Raw genomic sequence first — 13,589 nt, forward strand, 5'->3', positions numbered from 1 at the left:
AATTAAAAGAAAAAATTGGGACCTGGCAGAGGCAGAAGAAGGACATTCCTCTGTGGCAAATGCTTTAACTTGGAATAACAAAAAAAAAAATCAGGAACTCACAGACTCATTCTACAATCCAGAGAGGTGGTTTTCTGGTCCAAAATAATAAGATGGCAGTAAGAATTCGATAAGACTATTTCCCCCATTTCCTTCCACATATCTGTATTTAAGATTTATTAAATTACCCACTTACTGGTGAGGGAGGAGCCCAATGAATTGTCAAGAAACGAAAACAGGAAAATGGAGACACAGAAGTGAATTTAACCGAATGATGTGCTGGAAACCAAAAAGATGGTTTATTGCCAAATTTGAGCCTCCCCCCCCCCAAGGAACATTATTTGACCTTCTTGTTTCTTTTTAAAATTTGGTCAGTTTAATCTCTTCCAGTTATTTGTTTCCATACTCACAAAAATTTAAGCCACTTGGACTGAACACCTCCCCTGCCCCTCAACCCCCTAACAATAAACCTGGTCAACTAGTTTTGTCACTGAAGTTAGAAGAAGCATAAACTCATTTGTGATCCTTTTCATTCTAAATCTAATCTGGAGAAGAAATGTCTTCACTATATCTTCCCAAAATGTGAGGGATGTTGGACAGATTTGGGCAGTTCCAGGGAAGAAGTTCTCAGTGATCCTGGGCTTTCAGGTGCCTTTCTCCTTCCCTGCTTAAAGTCTGTACTTCAGTGCAATAAGTTCCCAAGACTTTCTCATATTACAAACAGAGGGGGAAAACCTGCCACTTACTTAAAATGTATTTTTTATTTAAAATTTCAACAGTTGATCATTTATTTTGTTTTTGCAACCAAACAAGTAATAAATATTATTTAGCATTTTTTTTTTACAAAAATAAAACAGATGATAAAATCTCTGCAGGGAGCAGCGATAAGAAAAGTGGTGTTATATTGCAGATGCTAAGAAGCTCAGCACTAAGTATTACAGCAATGTAATGTGGAGTTCTGTTCTGTTCTGTTTTGACATAGAAAGCACACTGAAGGTTTGTCTTAACTTTGTTAAATGTGGCCTCAAGAAAACATTAATAAAGAAAACCTTAAGACATCGACGAGCCTCATACAGCACATGTATACAAACAGAAAGCTCCAGCAAAAGGAACACATTTCATCATCTGCCATTATATTTACAACTTCACAAGAGAAACTTTAAAAAAAAAACCAAAACAAACAAAAATCACTCAGACTACATTTTACAGCAACAATTTTTTTAGTTCTTTCAAACTACCGGATATCGAATTTCAGGAAACCAAGAAACCAAACCACCTTCACATTTTGTGATCTGCAACAGAAAAGGTAGGATGAGAGGAGTAAAATGCCTTTAAAAATATACATATATATATATATATATATATGTATGTATGTATGTATATGTATATAACTAAGAACACCACCAAAAAGGCATCAGCCGTTTTGGTTACTCCAGTTCAAGAGCATCCATTCTCACTTTGCCTACCAAGTCTCTCCTCTTTCGAAAAAGAAAATTCCCTTTTTAAAAAGGCAACGACAATAACAAAAACTCAAATGAACAAAAAGAACAACACTGGGTAAAACAAAACAAAACAACGATAACAAAAACAATTGCCATAATTCGCGGTGAGTTGTGGGTGTATACAGTTACTGAAAATGGAAAAAAGCAAGTATGCGCTGTACAGAATACCGTCTTCCAACTTCTCCTTTACAAGGAGGAGAATAAGAGAACTTGTATGGGGTGCGTGTGTCCGAGTCTGCCTGTTGCAACCAGATCTCAGCCCGTCTCGGGCTCACTTTTCCTGGGTCTCTGACCTAATGAGCCATAGGAAGGAGAAACTGGGGGAGGGAGAGAAGTAAATAAAAAATTGGTGCAAGTGTTGTCAGATCCTGCTCTACTTCAACCAGCAGTGAAGAAACAGTGTCTTGCCTGGGGAAAAGAAGGGGAACGTAGAAGTGGAAGTTGCGGGTGCCTTCTTCAAATTGCTTTATCAAACGAGTGTTTTGTTTTTATTTGTAGGTCCGGGAGGGCTGGCAGAGGCCACAGGGGAAAGGTCACCGACCCCTGCAACTGGGGCCTCTGTTTCTTCGGTCCCTTGGAGAGTCACAGTCTAGGGTTCTCCATCCTTTCCTCTCTCCCCTTTTCTCCAGGAAAATGTTCCACAGCTGGAGCTAGTTCTGCTCCTTGCCCTCTCTATCCCCACCTAGGGCCCTTTCCAAAGCCTCGGTTGGCTCTGGCTGAGCTCATTTGGCGTCGGAAGTGAGTCTGGGGAGGCTGGTCGTGCTCATGGAGGAAATGTGGTGGTGAGGTGGTGGCACTTGACACATGCTACACGGGCAGGGCATCCCACCCCAGTGCTGGAAGCTGCCACCGCCTCCTCCTCCACTACCCAACGGGGTGGCCACGGACGCCGAGGGCGACTTGAGCAAACCATGCGGGGGTCGGATGGAGCTAACCGCTGAGAGGCCAGAGCCTGGAAGGGAGGCGCTGGAGACCGCGGCTGCTGCTGCAGCTGCGGCTGCTGCCGCCGCAGCGGGTGGCAATATTGGGTGATGCACTGCGGGGTGGTGGGAGGCGTGCGCCGCCGCCGCCGCTGGGTGCGCAGCGGCCGCCTGCAGAGGTGCCGAATGTGCCAGGCTCCCGCAGGCTGAGGGGTGGAAACCAGCGTGGTGGCCGCCGTAGATCTCGCTGACCAGCCGTTTCATTTCCTCTAAGGAGTTGGTAAGCATGAGGATGTAGTTGCGGGCCAGAAGAAGAGTAGCGATCTTGGAGAGCTTGCGCACCGAGGGCCCGTGCGCGTACGGCATGACTTCACGAAGCCCGTCCATGGCGATGTTGAGGTCGTGCATCCGCTTGCGCTCGCGGCTGTTGATCTTGAGCCGAAGCTGCTGTAGCTCCGGCTCTGTCATCTGCTTCTTGTCCTTCTTGGTAGAAGAGGCCACGGAGGAAGACGAGGAGGTGGAAGAGGAAGATGAGGTGGTGGAGGACGAAGACTTAAAGCAGCCGCCGCCCAGCTTGTCCCCAGGGTGCACGCCCGCCGCGCCCATGGCGTTTCGAAGCTCCGCGCTTAGCTCTGGCTGGCAGTCGTTTGGTGTAGAAGAGGAGACCGTGCCCCCGGTGAAGCCACCGCCACCGCCGCCGCTGCTACCCTTGCTTCGGGCTGTAAGGAAGATGTCATCCGTCTCCGGTGAGGACGGGCGGCTGGACACCAGACTGGCATCGGAGTCCATATCCCCTGGGCAGGCGCCACACACACACACACACACACACACACACACGCACGCACGCACACACACACACACGCACACACCACCAGTCTCTTAGTGAACTCTCTCTTTCACAGTCGGAGTCACTGCCCGCCAAGCCGCTTCGCACGCCTCCTGTGGAGAGGAGGAGGGGAGAGGGCAAGAGAGAGAAACACTAAGTCAGTGAAAGAAAAATTTCACTCCCTGCTACAACTAAGCAGCAGTAGCAGGAGGTCCCCGGCAGCTTAACATCTTTCCACATTAGCCTAACTTTTATGGACTCTCTCTTTTTGGCAACAAATAAAACACCACCAGCTACTATGTTTCTCTCCTGCCCCCTCCTCCCCCGCAACCCTCTCCTCATTATTCCCCATTTCTCTTAGTAGATCTCATTGCAAGTTACTCTCCAATACAGTGCACGGGATTTATTTTAGGCGTATGGGGGTGGGGTGGGGTTGGGGGTGGGGACGACTGGTTGAGGAGGGGAGGATGGTTGTGTCAGTGAGGGAGAACCGGCATTAGGTTTCCAGCAGTTAAGTACCCTAAGTGATGGAGAGGTCGGGACAGTCGGCTGAAGGATCGAGGGTCAGAAGAGAGGAAGACTCTTCCTTAGGGAGAGGGGGAACCTAATCTGAACAGCAGAGTATTTTGTTGTTGTATTAACCCTTACCGGCACCCTCACTACACACACACGCACATGCTCCATTTTCTATTCTTTATCCTGTCCGCTAACTCCTCAAGGTGACAGGGACACAGAAAAACAGAAGCAGCTCCTTGCTACTCCTCTTCCTATTTGTTGCTTTTGGGGATGGGATGAGGGCAGAAGTGTCAAGCAGGATAGAAGAAAAGGATGTTGCGGTGCTCAGGAGAAGGCGGCCTCCCCCCACCCCCTACTTTTAGGTTAGATACATCTAGTTTCGAGTTCAGCCCCAAACTCCGGGTCTGAGCTGAGTAAACTGAGAATTTACTCTGGATCGATGTCAGAGATCTGGATAGAGGTGGGATGGGGTTGGGGGGGGGCGCTGCTAGGGAGGGTAGAGAGTGGGGAGGAGGTTTGACTGGCGACCGACACTTACTAGCTTTTTTTTTTTCCAGGCGATCTCTACAACAAGGTGCAGCCAGGGGAAGCCGGGATCCGCTCTGGGCTCTTGGCGATGGGCGTTGTGTCAGAGCTGTAATGATATTCAGCACCTTTAGGGTCTCGACGGGTTTTTATAGGCACATCAGCCGGCAACAGCCGAGGTTGAGGAGGGGGGTTGGGGGAAGGAGAACAATGTTATTGTCCTGGAGGGGCCTCTGCACCAATAAGCACCGTCCTGTCAGGGGGCTGGGAAGCTGATGTCATCCAGGCTAATTCCGCTCAATGAAACGGACCCCGGGCACACGCCTCTTCCCACCCCCGAGCCAATGGACGTCTTCAAGAAGTAGAGTCGCAGAGAGGGACAGAAGGAGGGAGGGACAGAAAAGGAGGGTAGAACTGGAGGGAGGAAAGGAGGAAGAGAGAGAAGCTTTGTCAAATCTCTATAAAAATACAACAATGATTAGTGTTAGGAACAGCTGTTAGTGTGAGTAGGGAAGGGGAGACGCAGACCAAACAAACTTAAAGCAAGCAACAATAACATTTTGAAAAATACCTTACTAACCTCTTCTCGTCCCTACCCTCCCAGTCTTGTCTTGGCTCCCTCTCCGCTTCTGAATCTTCCCTTGGTTTCGAGCAGGTCTGGAGAGTTTTAATAGGTTTTCACAATCCCATCTGTATTTTCTCGTCCCGAATGTAAACACTCACCAGTCACAATGCAACCAACCCATCCCACACTTACTTAAGTACTTACCTCGTGTCTGGGAGGCAGCAGCGGCGCTCCAGCCATCTGCCAGTTCCCGAAAACTTCTATTTCTCTCCGAGTGTCTTTGGGAGTCGAAGGAAGAAGGGAAATGTCCAGGGAAACTGGACAGAGATTATTAGAAAAGTCTAGAACGAAAACCCAAATCTCAAAAAGTCATCGTTGGTGCTCTATTTTATCGGCACGATAATTTTGATCGCATCAAATAATCATAGGCACTTAATACATATTTGTTGGCTGACTAGATGGATGGAGACTACAAATTTTGATTTTTTTTGAAAGCTGTATTTTGCATGTTGGGTAGACAAGCCATAGTTTTCCTAGCTTTCCCCACGGTCCCAGACCTTCTTGCCAGTTAGAGCAACCAACGGTAAATATAATGAATGTTGACCACGGGTATAGTAATAGTCTAAGATTTAAAAAAAAAGTAAGGCTTTATGCTGCATTTTCACTATTAGGAGAAGCAGCAGCAATTAAATTTATTTGCCTTCAGGATGAAATCTTTTAGGCCTAGTTAAACTTATTTCATACATCATACAAACGGGCTCTTGCTAATTTTACATGGCTACATCTGAACGTCTTCAGAAGGCTTCAAAACAAAACAAAACAACAACTCCATAGAACCTAATTGCTCTGTCTGTAGAACAATCTCTCGAAGCAGCTTGAAGGCAGATACTTTTCTATCCATTGTAAAAATGAAGAAACAGATTCAAAGGTCCTGAGGGAGGCTACATAAAAAATTGCTGACAGTTTGGAACTGAATGCCGGTAACATTTCTGATTAAGAGCTCCTTCATTACAATCAACAGGCTCATTGAGAAATCAGCGAGACCGTACATTGGCCATCCTGAGGGAAGGCACTTGGGCTGCTTCCTAAATCACTGTGATCTGCTCAAGCCTTTCCCTAGCCCGGATCTTTTCTCTAGATCTGGCACGTTTTTAGAATCACACGAGTTTGTAGAAAAGTTGTTAGTGTGAAAAAGGAAAGCTGCATTCTGCATTCTGGCTCGAAACTCGCTGACTGTTGTCTGCCTTCGTGTTTCTTGCTTTCTTTTATTTTCCATATTTTAAAAAAATTAAGGACATGGCCAATATATTTTCAATATATTTGTCCCAGCTCCTGGAATTTGTAAGGGTAAGATGTGACCTATCTAACCGCAATGCCCAGCGCAGTAACATTAACTCAGTGCAATGCTGAACAAATGTGTGGAATTCAAATGCATATTGAGAGCTTTAGGAGTGAGAGGACCTTGCCACTGTAATCTTTATTCCCTTGCCCTTGCCCATCTTATCTGAGTAAATCTCAGCAGGTCCTCTTCCCCGCCTCAGCTTCGTATCTTCTTTCTGAAGCATTGCTTTTCTAACCGTGTGTTTCGCAGCTGGCACTGCAAACCGTCCGTTAAATATGTATTTAAAACGTTAAGACCTGAAGCGTGGAAATATGTTGCCTAACGGTTATGATGATGACCCATAACAGTTCAATTAGGAGAATCTGTCACATAGACAATCTGGCTGGAGTTGGAGGGGGGGGAGCGTTCAAGAAAGCTTGCTTGTGCACGAGAGTCTATGCATATAGTCGTCATGAATAAAGGGTGTGCGAAAGTACCCATTTCTGTGCTCCTAGGTCTAATTTTTGCATTCTCGTGCTTTTAGGGGTGTGTGTTCATGTACAAGTGTCTACATGCACAAACATTCGTGCTATGTGTGCGCGCGGTTTCTGGTTTGTGCACGTATCTACAATTCGTATATTAACAACGTGTGTATGACTGTCCATAAGTTTGGATTTCTAAATACACGCACTCTCCTCTCCTCCCTCCTCCTCCCCAACACAGTGTGGAAAATATTCCCAAGAGCGTGGTAGCTTCTCGTGGTTTTGTTGTAGGCAAGTTGGCCTGGGAAGGAGGCTAGCCGGTGTCTGGCCAACCAGTTGCAGAAGGCATGGCTACCCGCCAGGGTTTAGGAGCTAAAATTTAGCCGCCCGCAGGCAGCTGACTGTAGCGGGATTGGAGGCGGGGCAGGAGATTGACTCCACGTAATTGCACCTGTGTATGAGGAGGAGTGCGCAGAGATCTAGTTCAAGGGTCTCTAAAAAGAGCATCTGAAGCTTGGACACCACTCAATACGCAACCAAATGAGCAGCCGCAGCAGCTTCAACGTAGGGCAACAGCACTGAGTTATAAAATGAAGGTGTTGGACTAGGAGATCTATGGTTCTTTCCCTCTCTAAAGTCCTTTGAGTCTAGGATTATCAAATCAGAAAACTAGGCCCTCCACCCCCTCCTTCCCATAGCCGGCTGCTCCACGAGCAGAGTACGCAGGGCTAGTAACCTCCCTATTCTTCGCGGGCCACTCCAGGCGCAGAACAGAAGTTGCCCGCGGGTAGGGGCGGGGGCGGAGGCGCAGGCTGAGGCCCGAGGCAGGGATAGGGGAGGTATCTCTCTACCCCCAGACCTGGGGATGAAGCTGAGCTGAGCTCTTTGCTTTGAAGCACTGTCCCACTCTGTACGGTCCCAGACCTCCTTGCCAGAGAGGTCTCTTGTGCTGCACGGAGGAAACCAAGGCAGGGGTGAGAGGGTGGGTGTGGGGTGGAGGGGATGGGGGGGTGGGGTGGGGGAAGTGGGTGGGTTGGGGAGGAGAGAAGTGTAACTAATAGTAGTTAAAGAAAGCACTCTGACTTCACAAGATCTTCCGAAGAGGCCTATCAGATGCTTCGATTTCCTCCTTTCAACTTGCTTCCTGCAGGGGGATATGTGTATATGTGTGTGTGTGTGTGTGTGTGTGTGTGTGTGTGTGTGTGTGTGTGACCGTGTCCGCGCGCGCTCCCCGCCGCTGCTTGGATACCGCTTTCTCCCACAGGAGTCACTCGCTATATTTACTGTTAGTAAAGTCCCGGGGAGGTTTCTTAGTTGGCCGGGGTTTTCTGGAGCTCTCAGGATCCGCTGTTCAAATCCTTGGAGTTGGAGGGTTTCTTTCTTTTTCCTCTTTTTGCATTTTCCTCCCACAAAGGGTCGGTTTCTGCTCAAGCCACCTAGTGGCTGGGTGGGAAAAGCTCCCGCCGAACTTTCTCAGGCCAGGCTTTCTAGTTTCTGGGTTCGAAATGGATAGACCTCCCAACTTCTTTCCTTTCCTCGCTATTTTCTTTATCTTTCCTCCCTTTCCTCTTCCTTTGGGCATTCAAGTCTTATGCCTCCCTCTGCCTGCTGGGCTGTCAGAGCCTTGGCTGCCAAGTTGAATGGCTTCCTGTCCTGCCTAATGCCGTCCAAAAGGCACAGCATAACACAACTCCTGGCAGAGGGAGAAAGGCCATTTCAGCCAACGGTGCCGAGAGGGAGAGCAAAAAAGAAGCACTCAGACCACAGACTTCAAGACCATAGAACCCCGGAAACAACTGGATAGGCATCTTCTCCTGGATTGTAAAATCTCAGAGACATCATGGTGTAGTAGAAAGTTATAGGCTCAAGTCAGAAGACCTGGGTTGGAGTACTAATTCTCACTCTGGAACCTGGAAAGTCCTAATGTTGTGTGGGGGGGGGCAATTGGGGTTAAGTGATTTGCCTAGGGCCACACAGCTAGTAATTGTTAAGTGTCTGAGACCGGTGCTCTATCCACTGCGCCATCTAGCTGCCCCCCCCCCCATTATGTTTTTCTAAACTTAAATTTCCCCACCCGTGTATTGGAGAAAGCCGTCCCATAGAAAAACTTGTAGAGCAATCGATTTCTGGAGTCTCTTCTCCCCTGAGGTTTTCCTTCAGAATCCGAACTTGGGATATTATAATTTGTCTTTCTGCTCAAGGATAGGTTGTTTTAGGTGACATCCGAGGTCCCTCCGAACTCTGAGAGTCTGCAGTTCTGTGATACTGGTTCAAGAGTGTTATGAGGAAAGTGCTTTAGAAATGTTAGCCATTATTATTATTCCTCTTTATATTGCCCATAATCTCTAGTCCAGTACTCAGAGCAGGGGAATCAATACATTTTTGTTGCATTAACATGCGTTGACATGTTTGCATACATATGAGTACATATAAATTTATTTGTATGTATGTATCTTTGTGTTGCTGATGAGATTACTTGCATCCACTTAAGTGGATATATAATACAATATTTGAGGGATTAAGAACTTGACTGGTAGGTTTCTGTTTCTGTGGAAGTTTCTGAACAAAAGGATGTAATTGTGATGTCTATATATGCATGTGTATATGTGTATAGTATAAGTAGAAAGTGAATAAGAGGGGCAGCTAGGTGGCACAGTGGTTAAAGCACCAGCTCTGGATTCAAGAGGACCTGAGTTCAAATCCAGCCTCAGACACTTGACACTAGCTGTGTGACCCTGGGCAAGTCATTTAACCTTCATTGCCCCCTCCCCCTCAAAAAGTGAATGAGAAGAAGTTTCTGTTTAACTGTACATCTAAGCCCTAACTTGGTCCTGGGCTTAGAAGAAGTTATCTAAGGCCTTCAACTTCTGGGGCCATTGTGGTTGGCAAGGAGGGAGTGATAAGAGCAAAAGACTCTAGTCAAGGGTCCCTGGTCTTGGGTCTGATTCCAACTCTACCAACTAGATAGGTGACCTTGGACAAATTGTTAAATCCCTCTGGCCTTTAGTTTCTTTATTCAAAAAATGAAGGGGTGGATAGAGCACAGGCCCTGGAGTCAGGAGTACCTGAGTTCAAATCTGGCCTTAGACACTTAACATGTACTAGCTGTGTGACCCTGGGCAAGTCACTTAACCCCAATTGCCTCACTAAAAACAAACAAAAAATGAAGGGTCTGAAATATATTATCTCTGTGCTCTTCCTCATCTCTTAAAGTCCAAGTCTGAAACTAGAAGTCTAACTTTATTCTCAAAATCTCCATTTGGTTTTCCTATCTGTTCATATCATCCATTGGGAGGATCAAAAGTCATTTAGGGCCTGAATTGATTCTCTGTGAAGTAACTTCTCCAGGTTATCAACACTGATTCTTCCCCTGGCTATCTAAGTGATTCTAAGGCACTTATTCAGATCTCTCTTTAGCATGAAGTGATTGAGGGTTATTTGTCTTAGCCTCAGATGTCAGCATTGCTAAATGCTGACTGGGTGTTCTCTTGGGTGCTCTGATATGATTGTAGACTTAAAGTTGTTAGTGGCTCATCTGGCCTCCCTCTGATTTTTACAGACAAGGAAACAGAGGCCCAGAGATCTAAAGTGACTGGCCCAAGGTCATAGTAAGTGCAGAGCTGAAGCTCTTTCCAGGACACCACATGGCCCCCTGAATACCTAAATACAGTCAATCCAACCCTTCTCTTGTTATCGCCTTGACAACTCTGAAAATGGGATCCGATTAAATCAATAATAGCAGAGGAGAGCACAAATTAGGGGTACACAGTGTAACTTTCTCATCATCCCTTTCTAGGAAAAGGCTCCTGGCAATTATCAATACTTTTAATTCAATAAACATTTATAAACTGACTACTGTGTACAAGAGCACCATGCCAGGTGTTGGAAGCAGGGAGAGGCAGTGGTGTACAAGAAGCCCAAGTTGACCTCAAGTAGAACTTGGACTCAAAAACACTATAGTATAAGGTGAAATATAGTCATGATAGAGGAAAACATTGGATTTTGTGTTAGAGGAGGTCGATATTCTGGTTCTGGTACTTGGAGCAAATCACCCAAACTTCAGTTTCTTCATCTGTAAAATGATATTAGTCTAGTTTACCTTTAAAGACCCTTCCTTAAGGGGTCTTGGGTGTATGGAGAAAAAATTATTGCTGATTGAGGGAATCAAATAAGGCTTCCTGAAGATGAAGCATAGATGGGTGCTTGAATAAATACTTAGAGGATTCTTTTTTTTTTTTTTGGTGAGGCAATTGGGGTTAAGTGACTTGCCCAGGGTCACACAGCTAGTAAGTGTCAAGTATCTGAGGTCAGATTTGAACTCAGGTCCTCCTGAATCCAGGGCCGGTGCTCTATCCACTGCGCCATACTTAGAGGATTCTGAAGGGGGTAGAGCCTATATCTTGGTACAGTTGCCCTTTCCACAGAAAGCAGCTACACCAGATTTGATTACATTAGGGATGGAATATTGAATAAAACAATGTGATAGTTTAAGGTTTCATTTCCACCCTCTTACAACAGACTCCCAGAAAGTGGGAATTTTCATTGAAAAAGAAAATTTGGGGCTCTGATCACCATTAAGTAAAATCCACAGGATACAGAATTTTCCCTTCTGGTTTGTGAGGCCAGCTCTGAGCCTCTCATTTAACTAGCTTTGTGTCCTTGGTCAGATTTAGGTCCTTACCTCCTACCTTCCTAGCTTTGAAATTCTATGCATTTTATGAAGCTATGGATTTTATTATTCTACCAAGAAAGCCTACACTAAATTTAAATAATCATTATTGTTATTTTGTAAAAGATACTGTCATTGCATCTAACGTTGTATCACTACATGTAGTATTTTGGTTGGCTTGACCAGGTTTTTTTCATCAGTAAAATGGGAACTTACAGGGTACCTACTTTGATCCCCTAATTTTACAGAAGAAACTGGGGTCCTGAAAGGTTGAATGATTCATTAAAAAATACACAAGTAGTAAGTTGCAGAGACAAGATTTGAACTCCATAGTGACTATCCTAAGACCCCAAGTTTACACATCTTTCCACTACCTAGTGCTGGGGATTGGGTTATTGTGGGGAGAGTACTTTGAGATTATTAAAGTGCTATGACAATAGTTATTGTAATTATTATTGGGGAAAAAAGATCACATTTTACCAGAGACTGAATTCCTATGTGGCATCAATATCAATACTGAGAACAATAACATTCTGCTGTACATTTACATCCACACTCATTTAACTATTCTTTCATACGGCAGGAAAGTGATTATCATAAGCATCCTTCAAGGAAGCCTTGCTCTGATTGTGTAGGGATGATGACCCTGTCTTCTGGCAGGTCCCTTGAAGCTGGAAAGACTTCACCACTGTAAAGACAACCAACCATCTTTGAAAGACTTATGAGCTCTGATCAATACAATAATTTCAGAGGACAACTAATGAAGAATGAGACCCGCCTCCTTACAGTTGTAGAAAGAGATTCACATTTGTCTACATGGTCAATGTGGGAATTTGTTTTGCTTGAGTATGTCTAGTATGTGTATTTGTTACAAGGGTTTTTTTTTTCCTTCTTTTTTTTTTTCCCCCATGGAGGAGAGATGAGAGGGAGAAAATAGAACTTTGTCAACGGAAAAGAATTTTTTTTAAAGTACTTCACTGACATGGTTAGCAACTGTGCCTGCTTGTATCTGCTGTCCGGAGTGCCAAGCTAACTGAGTTTATTAAGGTTCATCCTCAGAAGTTTGGCGATGGAGTAGTGGGCAGAAGCGGGTGTGTGTGGAAGTGAGGCTCTTGCTTGTAACAGCTCCAGAATACCTTGTACTGAAGCTGCAGCCTGCTTTTGGTAAAAGCAGGAACTGCGTGCCGATGAAATCACGGATCTTGGAAGGACTGAAGCATTGAGTAATAATAGACACTGTTATAGGTCTCCAAGCAAAAACCAGTTTCAGGAAGGTCGGGTTGCTAGGTCTCTGACTCCTCTCCTGGGCTGGCATCTCAGGTCCAGAGGGCGCCCTCGCTCCTCCCTACGGACTGAGAATCCAGCTAGGGCGGTTGGAGCCTGGTGTTCTTGGAGACCTGGGAGGGCAGGGGCCTTTCAGCTTCAAAAATAGTGGCCGCAGGTGCTCCGGGTCCCCAACACTAGGCAATCTCCCGAGCTCTAAAGAAAGGATAGTCTTTCTAAAAACGAATTTACACCTGTACCGCCTACCTGCGTTTCCCTTCTCTCCCAATTCCAGGGTCTATTCTCCAGTCCTGCCAAATGAAAAGCAGAGATGTTTTGTGCCAATCTACCTCGGGAGACGCCCGGTCAAAGACTGAAGTGGGCTGAAACAAAATAAAGGCGGAGAAGGAGAAATAAGAAAGTTTTGTGGTTGATTCATTTCGTTTCATTCATTCATGCATGCATGCATGCATGCGCATACATGCATACATACACAAACTTATTCATTCCTGGAGAGTCAAGGAGGATATAAAGGTAAATCTGACTAGCCCCTATGAGCAAATGAGGTTTATTAAGAGTTGTCGTGGTGTCTTCATTGGCCCATCTTCTCATTACTTGGACCCCCCATTGGGAAGGAAACCTGAACTTTTCTGCTTGATGGTGAGGGCTGTCTTATTTCGCTGGTGTCAAGCACTTCTGTTTAGTCTTTTTGAGGTTGTGGTGCGTAGCTAAGTTTGAGGGGAAGAGGTAGAAGGGATCCGATCCTCAGACATCGGACATCGAAACTTGCACCTCGCTCCCCTAATCTGATCTTTTTTTAAGAACAGGCGGGCTCGGGGCAGCTAGTTGGCACAATGGTTAAAGCACTGGCCCTGGATTCAGGAGTACCTGAGTTCAAATCCGATCTCAGACACTTGACACTTACTAGCTGTGTGACCCTGGGCAAGTCACTTAACCCCCA

General features: G+C 45.8%; 1 protein-coding gene across 1 annotated transcript; it reads right to left on the reverse strand.

Annotated features, from left to right (window-relative positions):
* Positions 1 to 449: 449 nt before the first annotated feature.
* Positions 450 to 5,116, reverse strand: OLIG2 (oligodendrocyte transcription factor 2). The gene is made up of 3 exons (XM_043999260.1): positions 5,098 to 5,116; positions 4,342 to 4,437; positions 450 to 3,400 (listed from the first exon to the last, which is right to left on the reverse strand). The coding sequence occupies exon 3, from the start codon at positions 3,248 to 3,250 to the stop codon at positions 2,264 to 2,266; it is 987 nt and encodes a 328-aa protein (XP_043855195.1). The 5' UTR covers positions 3,251 to 3,400; positions 4,342 to 4,437; positions 5,098 to 5,116; the 3' UTR covers positions 450 to 2,263.
* Positions 5,117 to 13,589: the final 8,473 nt, after the last annotated feature.

Source organism: Dromiciops gliroides, chromosome 3 (assembly GCF_019393635.1).
Source record: "Dromiciops gliroides isolate mDroGli1 chromosome 3, mDroGli1.pri, whole genome shotgun sequence".
Classification (NCBI taxonomy): domain Eukaryota; kingdom Metazoa; phylum Chordata; class Mammalia; order Microbiotheria; family Microbiotheriidae; genus Dromiciops; species Dromiciops gliroides.

Excerpts from the sequence above, each read along its gene's own strand:
- OLIG2 (XM_043999260.1), bottom strand. The coding sequence starts at position 3,250 with ATGGACTCCGATGCCAGTCTGGTGTCCAGCCGCCCGTCCTCACCGGAG.